The sequence below is a fragment of the Microchirus variegatus genome (assembly GCF_963457635.1).
Source record: "Microchirus variegatus genome assembly, chromosome: 11".
NCBI classification, from domain to species: Eukaryota; Metazoa; Chordata; class Actinopteri; order Pleuronectiformes; family Soleidae; genus Microchirus; species Microchirus variegatus.
Genome location: NC_139812.1, coordinates 28604496 through 28619269, shown reverse-complemented (window position 1 = coordinate 28619269; position 14774 = coordinate 28604496). Strand labels below are relative to the sequence as shown.

At 37.8% G+C, this 14774-nt stretch overlaps 3 protein-coding genes across 5 annotated transcripts in view; 1 reads left to right on the top strand and 2 right to left on the bottom strand.

Moving 5' to 3' along the window:
• Positions 1–407: 407 nt before the first annotated feature.
• cox20 (cytochrome c oxidase assembly factor COX20) lies at positions 408–2252 on the bottom strand. Its single transcript, XM_083897731.1, has 4 exons — positions 2103–2252; positions 1291–1405; positions 1126–1189; positions 408–797 (listed from the first exon to the last, which is right to left on the bottom strand). Exons 1-4 carry the CDS (start codon positions 2133–2135, stop codon positions 671–673), a joined length of 339 nt encoding a protein of 112 aa, XP_083753857.1. The 5' UTR covers positions 2136–2252; the 3' UTR covers positions 408–670.
• A 1920-nt stretch (positions 2253–4172) lies between these two features.
• Positions 4173–5801, top strand: lhb (luteinizing hormone subunit beta; the record flags this gene model as incomplete). Its single annotated transcript, XM_083897488.1, has 3 exons — positions 4173–4266; positions 4379–4563; positions 5568–5801. The coding sequence occupies 3 exons, from the start codon at positions 4173–4175 to the stop codon at positions 5799–5801; spliced, it is 513 nt and encodes a 170-aa protein (XP_083753614.1).
• Positions 5802–8438: 2637 nt separating this feature from the next.
• The window catches only part of rtn4a (reticulon 4a), a 23149-nt gene continuing 16813 nt past the window's right edge, over positions 8439–14774 (bottom strand). The window contains exons 4-9 of one of the 3 annotated variants that reach the window (XM_083897662.1): positions 11866–12073; positions 11518–11656; positions 9666–9735; positions 9131–9177; positions 8777–8835; positions 8439–8563 (exon numbers count right to left, since the gene is read on the bottom strand). In XM_083897662.1, the coding sequence (XP_083753788.1) occupies positions 8521–8563; positions 8777–8835; positions 9131–9177; positions 9666–9735; positions 11518–11656; positions 11866–12073 (566 nt within the window). In that variant the 3' untranslated portion in view covers positions 8439–8520. The remainder of the gene's footprint in view (positions 8564–8776; positions 8836–9130; positions 9178–9665; positions 9736–11517; positions 11657–11865; positions 12074–14774) is intronic. The other 2 variants (XM_083897660.1, XM_083897661.1) reach the window with 2 other exon arrangements.

Genomic DNA, 14774 nt, shown 5'->3' with positions numbered 1-14774 from the left:
AATATTCACAGACATACACAGACACACTTAACCTGAACACACACACACACAAACTTCATCATAATTAAATAACAAATGGAAACACTTAATTTAAAGGTTTTTATTCTTTATTATTTAAAGGTTTTTATTCTTTATTATTTAAAGGTTTTTATTCAATCAGAATATTTACAGATCCAGGTTTTGTTTATACTTAAACCTGACTTTTTTAAACAATAACCTCATTTTTGTTGATAAAAGTGAACTTTGACCCTGGATTAGTCCAAAACTACACAGTAAATGTATCCCATAATACTTGCACATGAAGTACAAGTACTGTGTATGTTAAATCACTTCAAAGACGAACAAACGACACAAACCTCGTTTTTCACGTCAACAATTTATTTTTAAATATTTCTGATGAGAATTAAATTAAAAAGACGTCACAGAGTCAGAGGAAACTTTAGAGCGTCGCACGTTTCAGACGGACGCAGTTTAACGCGACACAGAGACACCGATGAGGTCATGAAGGTCGTGAAGGTCATGAGGGTCATGAAGGTCATGAGGGTCATGAAGGTCATGAAGGTCATGGGGGTCATGATGGTCATGAAGGTCATGAAGGTCATGAAGGTCGTGAGGGTCATGAATGTCGTGAGGGTCATGAATGTCGTGAGGGTCATGAAGGTCATGAGGGTCATGAAGGTCCAGGTCTGTGGTTTGGATCCAGACCTGATCCTTCATAAATGATCTTGTTCTTCATTCCTCCCTGAATCATTCTCTGCTGGACACGGAGATGAGCTCTGTGCCATCGACAATAAAACCTGAGGACAGAGAGGACAGAGAGAGGACAGAGAGAGGAAAGAGAGAGGACACAGAGGACAGAGGACACAGGGATGAGAGAGAGGACACAGAGAGAGGACACAGAGGAGAGAGAGGACAGAGGGAGGACACAGAGAGGACAGAGGACACAGGGAGGAGAGAGAGAGGACACAGAGAGGACAGAGAGAGGACACAGGACAGAGAGACGACAGAGGACACAGAGAGGAGAGAGAGGACAGAGGGAGGACACAGAGAGGACAAGGTCTTGTCTCATGTTGATGGACAACGTCTCCAACAGCTGATTCTATAAGAGACAAAATAAAGACTCACCATGAGCAGAGTGTGGTGACGACAAACCCAGCGTATCCAACGTGGAACGACCTCCTCGCTCGACCTGAGGACAGAAGACAGAGAAGACACTTCAGTCAACAACACGTCCGTCTGCTCGTCTGTTATTTTATGTTATTTTAATAACTTTAAAAAGGTGAAACTCACTCGTGGCCAGAAAGTGGAGCAGACCGGCGACTAAAGAGCCTCCAGCTCCGTGAAGAAAAGCCTCTCTGGCACACGGAATCCTCTGGATGTCCTGAAAACCCGGCAGCCGGAAACCCTGGAGGACGGAGACAGTTTATTTACTGCACTTCCTGCTCTCTAAACATCAACACTGTGCTCCATAAACTCTATGTGGTGCATGACAATGTGAGCCGAACACGTCCACGGGACACAACAGTTCTGTAGACAACGTCATCGGCGACATATGACGTCATGTTTGTTTTCTAGACACGAGTTAGGGTTAAAATTGCACAATATTCAAATGAGATTCAGTTTCTCAGCAGCATACGTGACGGTGCTAAGCTAACAGTGTGAGCCGAACATGTCAGCGATACTCAACAGTGCGCACAATAATTTCACTGGCATCATGACGTGAATTTATGTTTTCTTGACACGAGTTAGTCTTAAATGACAGAATATCCGAACGAGATTCAGTTTCCCTTGGAGCATAACGTGATGGTGCTAAGCTAACGATGTGAGCGGAAAACATCCATGGGACACAAGAGTCCGGAAAACATTTGCAATATTGGACGTGATTGTCGCTTTATATAGATGCGTTATTATTAAATTACATAATATCCGAATGAGGTTTGGTTTAAGGACGTGATGCCGCTAAACTGCACTGATGCTAAGGTTCTAGCTTCCTGTTTTTACTTTATGTTAACGACGGATTCTGTGAGAACATTAAACTTTAACCCTGAAGCTGAACAAACTTCTTCTTCTTTGATTAAATCTTTAAATCTTTAAATCCTCACCTTGTTGTTTTTCTCCTGTTCTTCTCCCGCCATTTTCACGTAAACGTCAACAAATCATTTAAGTTAAAATAAGAAGAGTCAGAAGAAATATTAGCACAAACACTGTTGACCGGTGACCAGCGAACGGACTCTGCGCATGCGCTGTTGATGTCACGGTGGTCCGTTCATTTTTGCTCGCCGACACCAAAAGAGGAAACAGACATTTTGTTCCGGTGTAAACACGTAAAATAATAATATATAGATGGATATATCTATCAGTAAATGTAGTAACATTATATTATATTATATTAACGTTAACATCTATAATGTATGTACACATACGAATTCACTTAAATTAAATTTACATACATTAAATATGGTAAAAGTTAATATATTTATTTATACATTTATAAATCCTGTTGTAACGTTTGATTTGTGTTATATTTGGGGATTCTTAAGAAAAGAGGGTTTACATGTTATATGTATTATTATTATTATTATTATTATAAGTCGGTTTTACTGAATATATTTTATGTATAACTCTCTCCACAAACAACATTAAATACACTCTTTTATTAAAAAGTGAATAAATGTGAAGAGTGAAACCTCGTCTCATTTCCTGATTTAACAACAACAGCGCGGTTTAAATCTCACGGGATTTGCGTGTTTCCATGTGAGCGGATCAAAGTGAGGTCAAACAGGAAGCAGCGGCGGAGCAGAGTCACTGCGACATCAAACAACAACAACAACAACAGCTGATCAATCTTCATCATCATCATCATCAGACTGAATTCTGTTAAATGACACATGTTTATGTTTCCGGTCATCAGATAACAACAAGCCACGCCCACTTATACAAACTAACGTCATTTATCTCACGTGAAAAAGTTAGTAGTTCCCATACCGGGAGTCGAACCCGGGCCGCCTGGGTGAAAACCAGGAATCCTAACCGCTAGACCATATGGGACCACGTCGTGCTGTGGTCACGTGACAATCAGAAAGACAAAAATACTGTAAACATACATAAACAGTGGGTAAAAAAGGTTCAAAGTCAAATTTGAAATTCTGTGATTTTAAATCTTTTAAATCACATTTTGAAAAAAAAAATAGGAAGGAGAAATTAATTTAAATGTTTTTATTTTTTTAAAGAATGAACAAAAATACTGTTAAAAAAAACAAAACATATTTATAGTAACTTTAAATACAAAACAATGAGAAAAAAAGAATTTAGACTTCTGTGATTTGAAATCTTTAAATCTTTTTTTTTCTGAATCATTTTGAAATTAAAATTTCAAAAAACATCTTATTTTATTTTACATTTAAAAATTAATGACAAAAGATTGTACTGTATTTTTTTAAAATTGGGGGAAAAAAACGGTTGATTCGGACGTTTTTTTTTTTTTACGAACAATTGTGTCAGAAAAACGATGCATTTCTTAAATTCCATTTTTTGTCGAGTCAGAAAAAAAGCAGAATTTTTAAATGAAATATTTTCTGAAAATTTGCATAATTTGTTTTAAAGAAAAATCTTCCATCTGAAACAGAAAAACGGTTTTTTTCAGTGATAAAATAAGATCTAATAACAGAAAAGTATTTGTCGTGGAATAATGGTGCGTTTTATTGTGAATGACGGTTGTTGTCTGTGGACGTCACCGTGTCCCTGAAGCGTCTCTTTGTCCTCAAACAGGACGTTACAGATTAATCTCTCAGATACAAAACAAAACAAAAACACGACGAGACAAACAGGAAACAGCACAAGGTCCATTTTAATCCACTTTGATCCACGTTGATCCAGGACGACGAGTCTGCGTCGTATAAAGACGACGCTCAGAAGACGACGGTGGACGAAGACGCAGAGGTGAGTTCGTCCGACGCACACGCGTGTTTTTCTGTTTATGGCTGCGAAAAGGTGAAGAAGAATTTAAAACAGTGGTTCTCAGAGTGTGGGTGGGGGCCCACAGATGAGCCACAGCAGGGGTCGAGCTGCTGGACGTCCTCCTTTGTTGTCTTTTGTGTCTCGCTCTGTGTCGTCGGTCGTCCTCGTTCATCGTACGTGATGTGATTTGTTGGTTTTTTCCCTCCGCAGAAAACATGGCCGCCGTGCAGATCAGGACGTTGACCTTTCACCTCACGCTCTCCCTCCTCCTGGGATCCTCGTCGTCTGATTGGCCGCCGCCGCCTGAAGGTAAAGGAAACACGACGTCTTCGATTCAATTTGAACGGTTTATCGCACTTTTGAGAAAGCCGACTTCGTTTTCATGTCCTCAGTGTCCTCTCAGCTGTCTTCATGTCTTCAGTGTCCTCTCAGCTGTCTCCATGTCCTCAGTGTCCTCTCAGCTGTCTCCATGTCTCCATGTCTCCAGTGTCGTCTCTGATGTCCCCGTGTCAGCTGGTCAATCACACAGTGTCCCTGGAGAAGGACGGATGTCCCTCATGTCACCCGGTGGAGACGACCATCTGCAGCGGTCACTGCAGCACCAAGGTATTCTGGGAAATGACTTCACAGCTGATGAATTCTACGATAACTTTAAGAACACGTTCATGTTTTTATCTTCAGAATTATATAAAAATATAATGTGAGACTTTTAATTTGAAATTCCTGTCAAACAGTAGAAATGGCTGATTTACAGTATTCTCGTAGTCATAGATGTCCTGAACAAAGCCTGGTCAGTCTGGTCTAACATGTACGGACACTTTTATTTTTATTAACTCTCAAAGTTGATCTATAATTTAAAAAATAAAAATAAATAAATAAATAAAATAGTGAAAATGTTAGACTTTTAATTTGAAATTCCTCTAAAACAGTCCAGTAGAAATGTCTGATTTATAGTATTCTGGTCTAAATTGTATGTAAACCTTTGTTTTTATTAACTCTCAGTTGATAATTTTTTGATTAAAATAGAGCAAATTTGGGAATTTAATTTGAAATTCCAGTCAAACAGTCCAGTATAAATGTCTGATTTACAGTATTCTCGTAGTCATAGATGTCCTGAACACAACCTAGTTAGTCAGGTCTAAAATGTATGGACACTTTTATTTTTATTAACTCTCAAAGTTGATAAAAAAATTTAAATTATTATAAAAATAGTGAAAATGTGGGACTTTTAAATTGAAATTCCTCTAAAACTGTCCAGTAGAAATGTCTGATTCATAATATTCTAGTAGTCATAGATGTCCTGAACAAACCTAGTTAGTCTTGTGTAGAATATATGTAAACCTTTGCTTTTGTTAAATCTCAAATTTGATCATTTTTTGATTCAAAAGTGCAAATACGGGAGTTTCAATTTGAAATCACTGGTTTTCTCTATGGGCTTTGGTGTGGGAGAGTGAGTGGTTTACAAACTTCAGTTTCCTGTTGTTAAAGTCTGTCTAACAGTGAAATAAAGACGTGTTCTTACGACATCGTAGACTTAAATTGACGTAGATATTGTAATGTGAGTCTATTATTTAGTGTCTAAAATCATTTATTTCCTTCTCTCCGTCCAGGATCCCGTCATCAAGATCCCGTCCATTAACGTGAACCAGCACGTGTGCACGTACCAGCACGTGCACTATAAGACCGTGCACCTGCCCGACTGTCCTCCGGGCGTGGACCCGAGCGTCACGTACCCGGTGGCCGTGAGCTGCAGCTGCAGCGGTTGTGACATGCACACGTCCGACTGCACGTTTGAGAGTCTGCAGCCAGACTTCTGCATGAACGACATCCTCTTTTATTACTGATGTCTGTGAACAGCACAACAAACATGAGGTTTCTGCCTCTGAAGAAAATCTATAATTAAAATACAAAACAATATAAGAACTATTTAATAATGATGATATTAGAGTTAAACGATGTGGGTCAAAGGCAATTTATATACAAATAAAAACCATGAAAAGCTCCAGTGTTTAACTATTTATTGGCAGAAATGGAATTTAACACCATTCGCTTTTGTTGTTGTTTTCATTTAATTAATTGAATTTAATAAAAACTGTGCAGTAGAAATGTCTGATTTATAATATTCTAGTAGTCATAGATGTCCTGAGCAAAACCTGGTCAGTCTTATCAAGAACTTTTTATTTGATTTACTTTTTACTGCACCTCAAAGTTCCACATTTTTGATTCAAAAGTACAAATATGGGAGTTTTAATTTGAAATTCCTGTCAAATTGTCAAGTCTGATTTACAGTATTCTAGTAGTCATAGATGTCCTGAACACAACCTAGTTAGTCTGGTCTAAAATGTACGGACACTTTTATTTTTATTAACTCTCAAAGTTGATCTTTTTTAAAAAGTTATTATTAAAATAGTGAAAATGTGGGACTTTTAATTTGAAATTCCTTTAATACTATCCAGGAGAAATGTCTGATTTAAAGTATTCTAGTAGTCATAGATGTCCTGAACACAACCTAGTAAGTCTTGTGTAGAACGTATGGAAATTTACTTTTTATTGCATCTCAAAGTTGATAATTTTTTTTATAAAAAAATGCAAATACAAGAGTTTCAATTTGAAATTCCTCTAAAATTGTACAGTAAAATTGACTTATTTATAGTATTCTAGGAGTCTTTGATGCCCTGAGCAAAGCCTGGTCAGTCTGGTCTAAAACGTATGTAAATCTTTGTTTTTATTAACTCTCAAAGTTGACCATTTTTTGATTAAAATAGTGAAAATGTGGGACTTTTAATTTGAAATTCCTCCAAAACCGTCCAGTAGAAATGTCTGATTTACAGTATTCTCGTAGTCATAGATGTCCTGAACACAACCTCGTTAGTCTGGTCTAAAATGTATGAAAACTTTTATTTTTATTAACTCTGAAAGTTGATCTTTTTTTAAAAATAAAATAAAACAAAATAGTGAAAATTTTTGACTTTTAATTTGAAAGTCCTCCAAAACCGTCCTGTAGAAATGTCTGATGTATAGTATTCTAGTAGTCATAGATGTCCTGAACAAAACCTAGTCAGTCTTGTGTAGAATATATGTAAACCTTTGTTTTTGTTAACTCTCAAAGTTGATCATTTTTTGATTCAAAAGTGAAAATATGGGAGTTTCAATTTGAAATTCCTGTCAAACCATCCAGTAGAAATGTCTGATTTACAGTATTCTAGTCGTCATAGATGTCCTGAACACAACATCATTCGTCTGGTCTAAAATGTTTGGACAATTTTGTTTTTATTAACTCTCAAAGTTGATAATTTTTTGATTAAAACGGTGAACATTTGTGACTTTTAATTTGAAATTCCTCTAAAACTGTCCAGTAGAAAGGTCTGATTTATAGTACGTTAGTAGTCATAGCAGTACTGAACAAAACCTTGTCAATCTTGTCGTGAACGTATGAAAAACACATTTGTTATTTTATCTTAAAATCAGGTTGAAATGCTCCCATTTCTTTGACGCTAAAGCTAACGTTATTCTCGCGACAGCAGACAAAAACGAGGAGGCAGGAATGTTTTTTTTTTGGTTGTTTTTTTTCTTCGTCTAGAAGCTTTATTGATAATTGTTTACATCTCACAATGCATTCCACAAACACGACTCCCGACGGACGGGAAGCTTTTTAATCATCGTCACAATTGAAGTATGAAGTTTATCATTCACAAATATACTTGCATAACAAACAGAAGGTTTTTCCCCAGAAAGTCACGTCACGTTTGTAACTTCGTTAAAATACTCAGCTCCACAGACACTTGATGCTAACGTTGTTTTTTTTTTTGTTTTTTTTCATGTCTTTATTTGTTTTTTTTAGACTTTTTCCGTGTTTTCACTGACGAGGATGAATGTAAACGAGTTTCCTTCCAGACACCAAATAACTGTGTGTGTGTGTGTGTCTGGAAAAGAAGTTTCTAGATGTTTGTAGCTAAAGTTACGCAGAAGCGATGACGTTTTTTTTTTTTTCTATGATTATACAACCGAAGCCCCGCCCACTCCCCCCCCCCCCACTCTACGAGGAGTCAAAGACGCCGTTCACCACTTCATCCGTTCATCACGTCCGAGGAAAAACCACGCAGCAGATTTATCCACGACACCAACTCCGACTTTGATGGTTAAAAAAAAAAAAAAAAAATCACGAAAAACTCGCAACTCTACGACACAAAAAAAGCTTTTTTTTTTCGCCGCACGTCGTCGCAGAACAAGAAAAAAAAAAAATCACGTACATCACGTAAAAACCATCTGAAGAGGCGTCCAACCTCCCACAATGCACTGGGTGAAGAGAGGTTTTTAATTAAAAAAAACAAACAAAAAAAACGTACGTGACGTGAAATTGATCCGACTTTTCCAGAAAACACAAAAACAGGAATTCTGAACTGGAAAAAAAAAAGTGTTTATTTTTTTTGGACAAAGGGCTGCGTCACCACCAAACCCCTCCCCCAGCTCCTCCCCCTCCTCCTCACACCTTCTTTAACACACACCCCCCCCCTCCCCCCCATCAGCTTCCTTCTCAGGACTTCCTGTCACACTGTCGTTGCTTCACTCCGCCTTACGCTTCAACCCAGGAACCTTCGCCTGAACCCTGCAGGAAAGAAAGAGGAAATGTATTTATGGGAGAGTGAGTGGTTTACAAAGCCATATTCTACACACTGAGACCTTATTATTAACCCATTCAAACGTATTGTTCTCGCTAATTTTTTTTTTTTTAATAATCCTGTAGATTTTAAATAAAAACACGAGGATTCTTTTGTCTTTTTAACCTTTTATTTTTTTTAAATAAAGATCAAAATCTTACTTTGCGACGACGTCTTTGATCTGGTTGTTGACCAGAGCAACGTAGTGATCGATCTGAGCCTGGAAACACAAACAATCATCAGATTATCATCAGATTATCATCAGATTAACATCAGATTAACACACTTGAGGTCATTTTCTTTAATATCAGTAACAACACGACATCTTTTTAAGGCTTATTTTCAAAATCCATTCATGTGATGATCGATTTATGGTCTTTTTAAACAAAGGTTTAAAGGAGCAAAGAAACAAGAAAATATTCACATTAAAGAAGACGATCAAAGTCGTCTTTAATCCACTGTTTGCTTTAAAAACGGCAGGATTATGGGTAAAAAGAAAAGGGGGCGGGTCTTACCTGGTGTTTCTCGTAGACGATCGGGCAGCTGAACGCTCCGATCACAACTGTCAATCAAACACACACACACAGTGAGTCGATAAAATACTGTCATTTATCACATTGACTGGTAAAGAAAACACTGAATTAATAGAAATCAGAACAACGGACACTGATTTTCCTTTTTTTTCCTCCATCTGATTAAATATAAATATTATATATATATATATATTATAAATAATACAAAAAAGCTGCTTTTATACGATTAAAATACAGAATTTCCAATGAAAATTGTGCATAAACTTCATTTATTTAGACTTTTTTGGATTAAACCATCAGGTTTCAGTGACTTTAGTGACATTTAGCAAGTTTGTGGGAACAAAAATGTCATTTAAAATAATACATATTATTATTATTATTATTATGATGATTTAAAAATTGAAGACATTTTCCAACACAATCGTTCCTTATTTTCAGGGTTAGGTGGTTCAATTTAATTCAGTTCCTGGTTTCACCAGCAGGTGGAGCCAAAACCAACACACACACACACACTCACCGAGGATGAGCAGAGTGAGGCCGTTGAACAAGGCACCGACGTAGGTGAGGATCCACATCAACACAGCAAACTGTGGACAAACAAACAAAGAGAGAGTGAGTGACTTTGGTGTGTGAGAGTGAGTGACTTTGGTGTGTGGGAGAGTGAGTGACTTTGGTGTGGGAGAGTGAGTGACTTTGGTGTGGGAGAGTGAGTGACTTTGGTGTGGGAGAGTGAGTGACTTTGGTGTGGGAGAGTGAGTGACTTTGGTGTGGGAGAGTGAGTGACTTTGGTGTGGGAGAGTGAGTGACTTTGGTGTGGGAGAGTGAGTGACTTTGGTGTGGGAGAGTGAGTGACTTTGGTGTGGGAGAGTGAGCGGTTTACAAACTTCAGTTTACACAAGGAAAAGTGTTTAAAGCGAGTGTTTCACAGATCATATATGAAGTTATATAATTATTATTCACGTCTATAAAAAAATAATTAGATTTTTTGTTCACTCTCCCACACCAAAGTCCATAGAGAAAACCAGTGAATTTATCTCACGGGGACACAGGAGCTGCTGGTCTACTGCTGCCTCGTGTGGTCACTTTGTGTCACAGGAGTTAATCTGAATAAAGTTTTTCAAATGCCGAATTTTACAGAATAAGACGTTTGAGCTTAGTGATGAAGACAGAGAGTTTAGATGTGAACCAGCAGCTGCTGAGTCTTCACTGAGATAAAATCATTGGTTTTCTCTATGAGGTTTGGTATGAGAGAGAAACTTCAGTTTCCTGTTAGAAAAGTGCGTCTAACACTGTGATAAAGACATGAAAACGGTCTGAAGACGTCCTCGACTCAAGATTATGGCTAAAATGTGTTAGAGAGGACACAGGGGGGCGCACTAGAGCGCAGTGAAGTGTGACTCAGCAGTTGTGGAAAAGGCCGTGACTCGTGAGAGCAGGAGCCTCAGTCTGCTGCAGCTGTCAGACGCCTGTCATCACCCCCGTGGCCCCGCCCACTCTGCACACTCGGCCCCTCCCCCCTCTCCGGAGCGGTCCAAATACGGATCTGCACACATTCCCTTAAAGGGAAGTGAGACGTGAGCTGCTTTAACCCCCGTCAGGAGGCAGCAATAATCCACATTCACCGCATGCCCCAGTGCATTCTGGGATAGATATTCTGACTGTAGTTTGACTTCCTGTGATTGTATCTCTGTGTGTGTGTGTGTGTGTGTGTGTGTGTGTGTGTGTGTGTGTGTGTGTGTGTGTGTGTGTGTGAGGTGAATATTTACGAGAGCACAACAGCAGGTCATTAAAATGTCAGTCATGATATTTACTCAGAAATCTAACGCCGGCGGCCATTTTGGCTCCAGGCCACGACCCGGGTTTCCATGTCGGTCGTTAACGGGAACAGACGCCGGGTCACGTGACGTTTGAGCGCCACGTGAAACTGATGATTTATTTACTGCTCTGTTATTTAATGTGAATAAATATACCTTTCATTTATGGTCTGAAGCGATTGTTGTGTTTTAAACACTTAATTAAACACAATTTAAATCAAATCTACTTCTGAAACTGAAGTTTCTCTCTCACACCAAACCTCATAGAGAAAATCAGTGTTTTTAGTTCAGTGAAGACTCAGGAGCTGCTGGTTCACATCTAAACTCTCTGCCTCCATCAGTCATTTCAAATGTCTAATTCTGTAAAATTCGGCTTTTTAAAAAAAACTTTATTCAGAATAACCTCAGTGACACAAAGTGACCACACAAGGCAGCAGTAGACCAGCAGCTCCTGTGTCCCTGTGAGATAAAATCTCTGGTTTTCTCTATGGACTTTGGTGTGGGAGAGTGAGTGGTTTTTGATTACAGTCGTGTGTGTGTGTGTGTGTGTCTCACCTTGATAGAGTCCACCAGATCCTCCACCAGGAACAGGTGCCTCAGTTCACAGATGGCCTTGTTGAGTTTGGCCAGAGCCAGGTCACTGTACTTATGGACCATGTCCTCAGACAGCGCCACCTCCTGGTCCAGGTACTGCCTGAGAGGGAGGGACAGCAGGGGATTAGGATTAAATACAGAGAGTGTTGCTATAGAGTGATTATTAAGGTCAGGACGAGGAGGGACAGGTCAGTCCTGGTCTGATGTGGTCAGTCTCAGGTCAGTCCTGGTCTGGTGTGGTCAGTCTCTGGTCAGTCCTGGTCTGGTGTGGTCAGTCTCAGGTCAGTCCTGGTCTGGTGTGGTCCTCACTTGAAGGGGTGACCCTCATCAGACTTCTGGATGGCCTGCAGGATCCCCTTGTATATCCTGAAGCAGACGGTGACAGAGAGCAGAGCCAGGCCGATGTAGGAGCACACGCTGACGATGCTGCACACCGTCAGTGACAGGAGCAGCAGCAAGATGGCGCCAAACACCACGCCTGTGGCCTTCACATCACGCCAGTAGAGGAGATCCACCACTGCAGGAGGAGCAGGAGGAGCAGGAGGTTAGTGTCAATCATCAGTCAATGAAGCAGAAGGTCAAAGGTCGCGACTCCAGACAAGGTGACATTTAAGCTCACGTGTGAATGAGTGAGTGAATATTATTTCTTTGCTTATTCTGTTCACAATGAGCCAACAATCAAAGCAAAAAGATCAACTTTTTTAAATAAATGTACCATTTTCAGAGGAATCCTCTTACACTTAAACACAAAGTCTCATTTTAATGAAGAAAAATAAAATAACGTGCAGATATTTGAGCTTTTACTATCCTTTTTGCCCTCAAGTTACGGTTGAACATCTTTAAGCTGCTGGTGGAAACAGAAATAACCTTTAATTTACTGTTTTGGAGGTGAAAAACACCTTCAGAAGTGAACATCTGGTCCAGTAAATCCTGGAAATGATGAATCATTTAATGCAGCAATGACAAAATCATGTTATTGATGAATGAAATGATTTTAAACGCTGCAGAAATCATGAGATCTGTCCTGAAGATGAAGAGAGAGTTGATTTGGTTCAGATCAAATTTCAGAGAATAAGAAAATGTCCTCAGGGAGGAACACAGACACACACACAGACACAGAGACACACACACACACACCATTTTTGGGGTTTTGAGCATCACATGGTCGTGATCGTCAACGTTCAAAAACCGCCATCCAGAGTTTAAGAAGAAAACTCCTTCAGCTTCAACTCATTTAAAAACCATTCACCAGTTTAAATCTTTCAGTTTTTACTAAATTAAAAGCAGTTTCTGTCATTTTTCAGCTTCTTAAATGTGAATATTTTCACGTTTCTGTCATTTTTCAGCTTCTTAAATGTGAATATTTTCACGTTTCTGTCATTTTTCAGCTTCTTAAATGTGAATATTTTCACGTTTCTGTCATTTTTCAGCTTCTTAAATGTGAATATTTTCTTGTTTCTATAATTTTTCAGCTTCTTAAATGTGAATATTTTCATGTTTCTGTCATTTTTCAGCTTCTTAAATGTGAATATTTTCATGTTTCTGTCATTTTTCAGCTTTCTAAATGTGAATATTTTCATGTTTCTGTCATTTTTCAGCTTCTTAAATGTGAATATTTTCATGTTTCTGTCATTTTTCAGCTTCTTAAATGTGAATATTTTCATGTTTCTGTCATTTTTCAGCTTCTTAAATGTGAATATTTTCATGTTTCTGTCATTTTTCAGCGTCCTAAATGTGAATATTTTCATGTTTCTGTCATTTTTCAGCTTCTTAAATGTGAATATTTTCATGTTTCTGTCATTTTTCAGCTTCTTAAATGTGAATATTTCCATGTTTCTGGGGAGGATGGGGGACAGACAGTGACGGGGACAGCTGAGCTCATGAGTCCTCAGACACTGAGCACATGCTTATGTTTCAGCAGGGAATTCCTCGCAGGTCAGTGGACAATATTAGCCGTGAAGGAGTCCTGAGTTTCCTCTAACATCACGATGTACGACACCAGCACACGGAGACACGGGATTAATGACAAAACTCACAGGTTTACAATAATCTAATCTAATCTAATCCAGGTGCCGAAAGAGAAGTGGGTTTAAAAGCCGACGTTGAGGCGTTCAACAAAGAATCTGAATCTGTTGATTATTTTCTTAATTAATAACTCACAAAAAACAACACAGAAAATATTCACATGGCTCATAACATACATACATTATGTATAAATGTATATATAGATAGACATATGTATATTTATACATGTCTATCTATATATCTAGATACATATTTCTGTATATATACACACATATACATATATCTATATAGACTTAAAGTTGTAAGTTAATTATTTGCCACATTATACACAAACGGTATATATGTCGTGAATTTGAGTGTCTTTAAAAAGCAGGTCGTCATAAAGACACTGTTATAATTTAAAAATGCACAAAAAACAAAAGTATAATCAACGATTGGTTTTATAAAAACACGTTTTTTGACTCCCGTGACGACCGCATCTGTAGTACATCTATTACCACAAGGGGGCAGCAGCAATAAGTACTAAGTGAGTGGACTTGCGACTATTTTTTTGCGAATAATAACATTGAATATATATTTATTTACAAAATGGATTTTATGTTGATTTTTTATTTTTTTATTAAGACAATAAGAGTTTAAACCTGGTAGAAAATAATAATGATTGTTATTTTATTGAAGCTCTAGAGGAATAAATTAAGAATTAAACTTCATATGTCAGGTGTTTCTGATAAGAAAAGCAGCAGAATTATCAACATGCACACGCACAAACGCAGCTAACAATGCATTTAATGGCTGGACAAAATATTGATAAGATGTTAACTTTAACGTCAGAGAAAATGAGCTTTAAATCGGATTCACTGCAGCAAAGAGACGAGAAAAGAGACGATTAATATAACGTCATAAAATAATAATTTAATTTTAAATTTTTTGTTTTTTGGACGATTTATTTAGTTATCATTCAAACATTCCTGCAGACCAAATTTTTTTTTTATTAAAATATAAATATTATAAAATATTAAACGCTGTGTTTTTCAACACTTTGTATTAAACGATTATTTTCACAATCTACTTATTATTTTGGTCCATAAAAATGTCAGAAAATGACTCAATTGTTATATTTTTAAATGTTTTGTTGATTCCGTTTGAATGATTTCTTTGTTTTATGGAGCAATGTTCAAATTTAAGAGGCAGGA

Excerpts from the sequence above, each read along its gene's own strand:
- cox20 (XM_083897731.1), bottom strand. The coding sequence starts at position 2,135 with ATGGCGGGAGAAGAACAGGAGAAAAACAACAAG. Across the intron at positions 1,190-1,290 it reads GCTCCACTTTCTGGCCACGA|GTCGAGCGAGGAGGTCGTTC; the intron begins GTGAGTTTCACC and ends TTCTGTCCTCAG. Across the intron at positions 798-1,125 it reads GTCACCACACTCTGCTCATG|GTTTTATTGTCGATGGCACA; the intron begins GTGAGTCTTTAT and ends CTCTGTCCTCAG.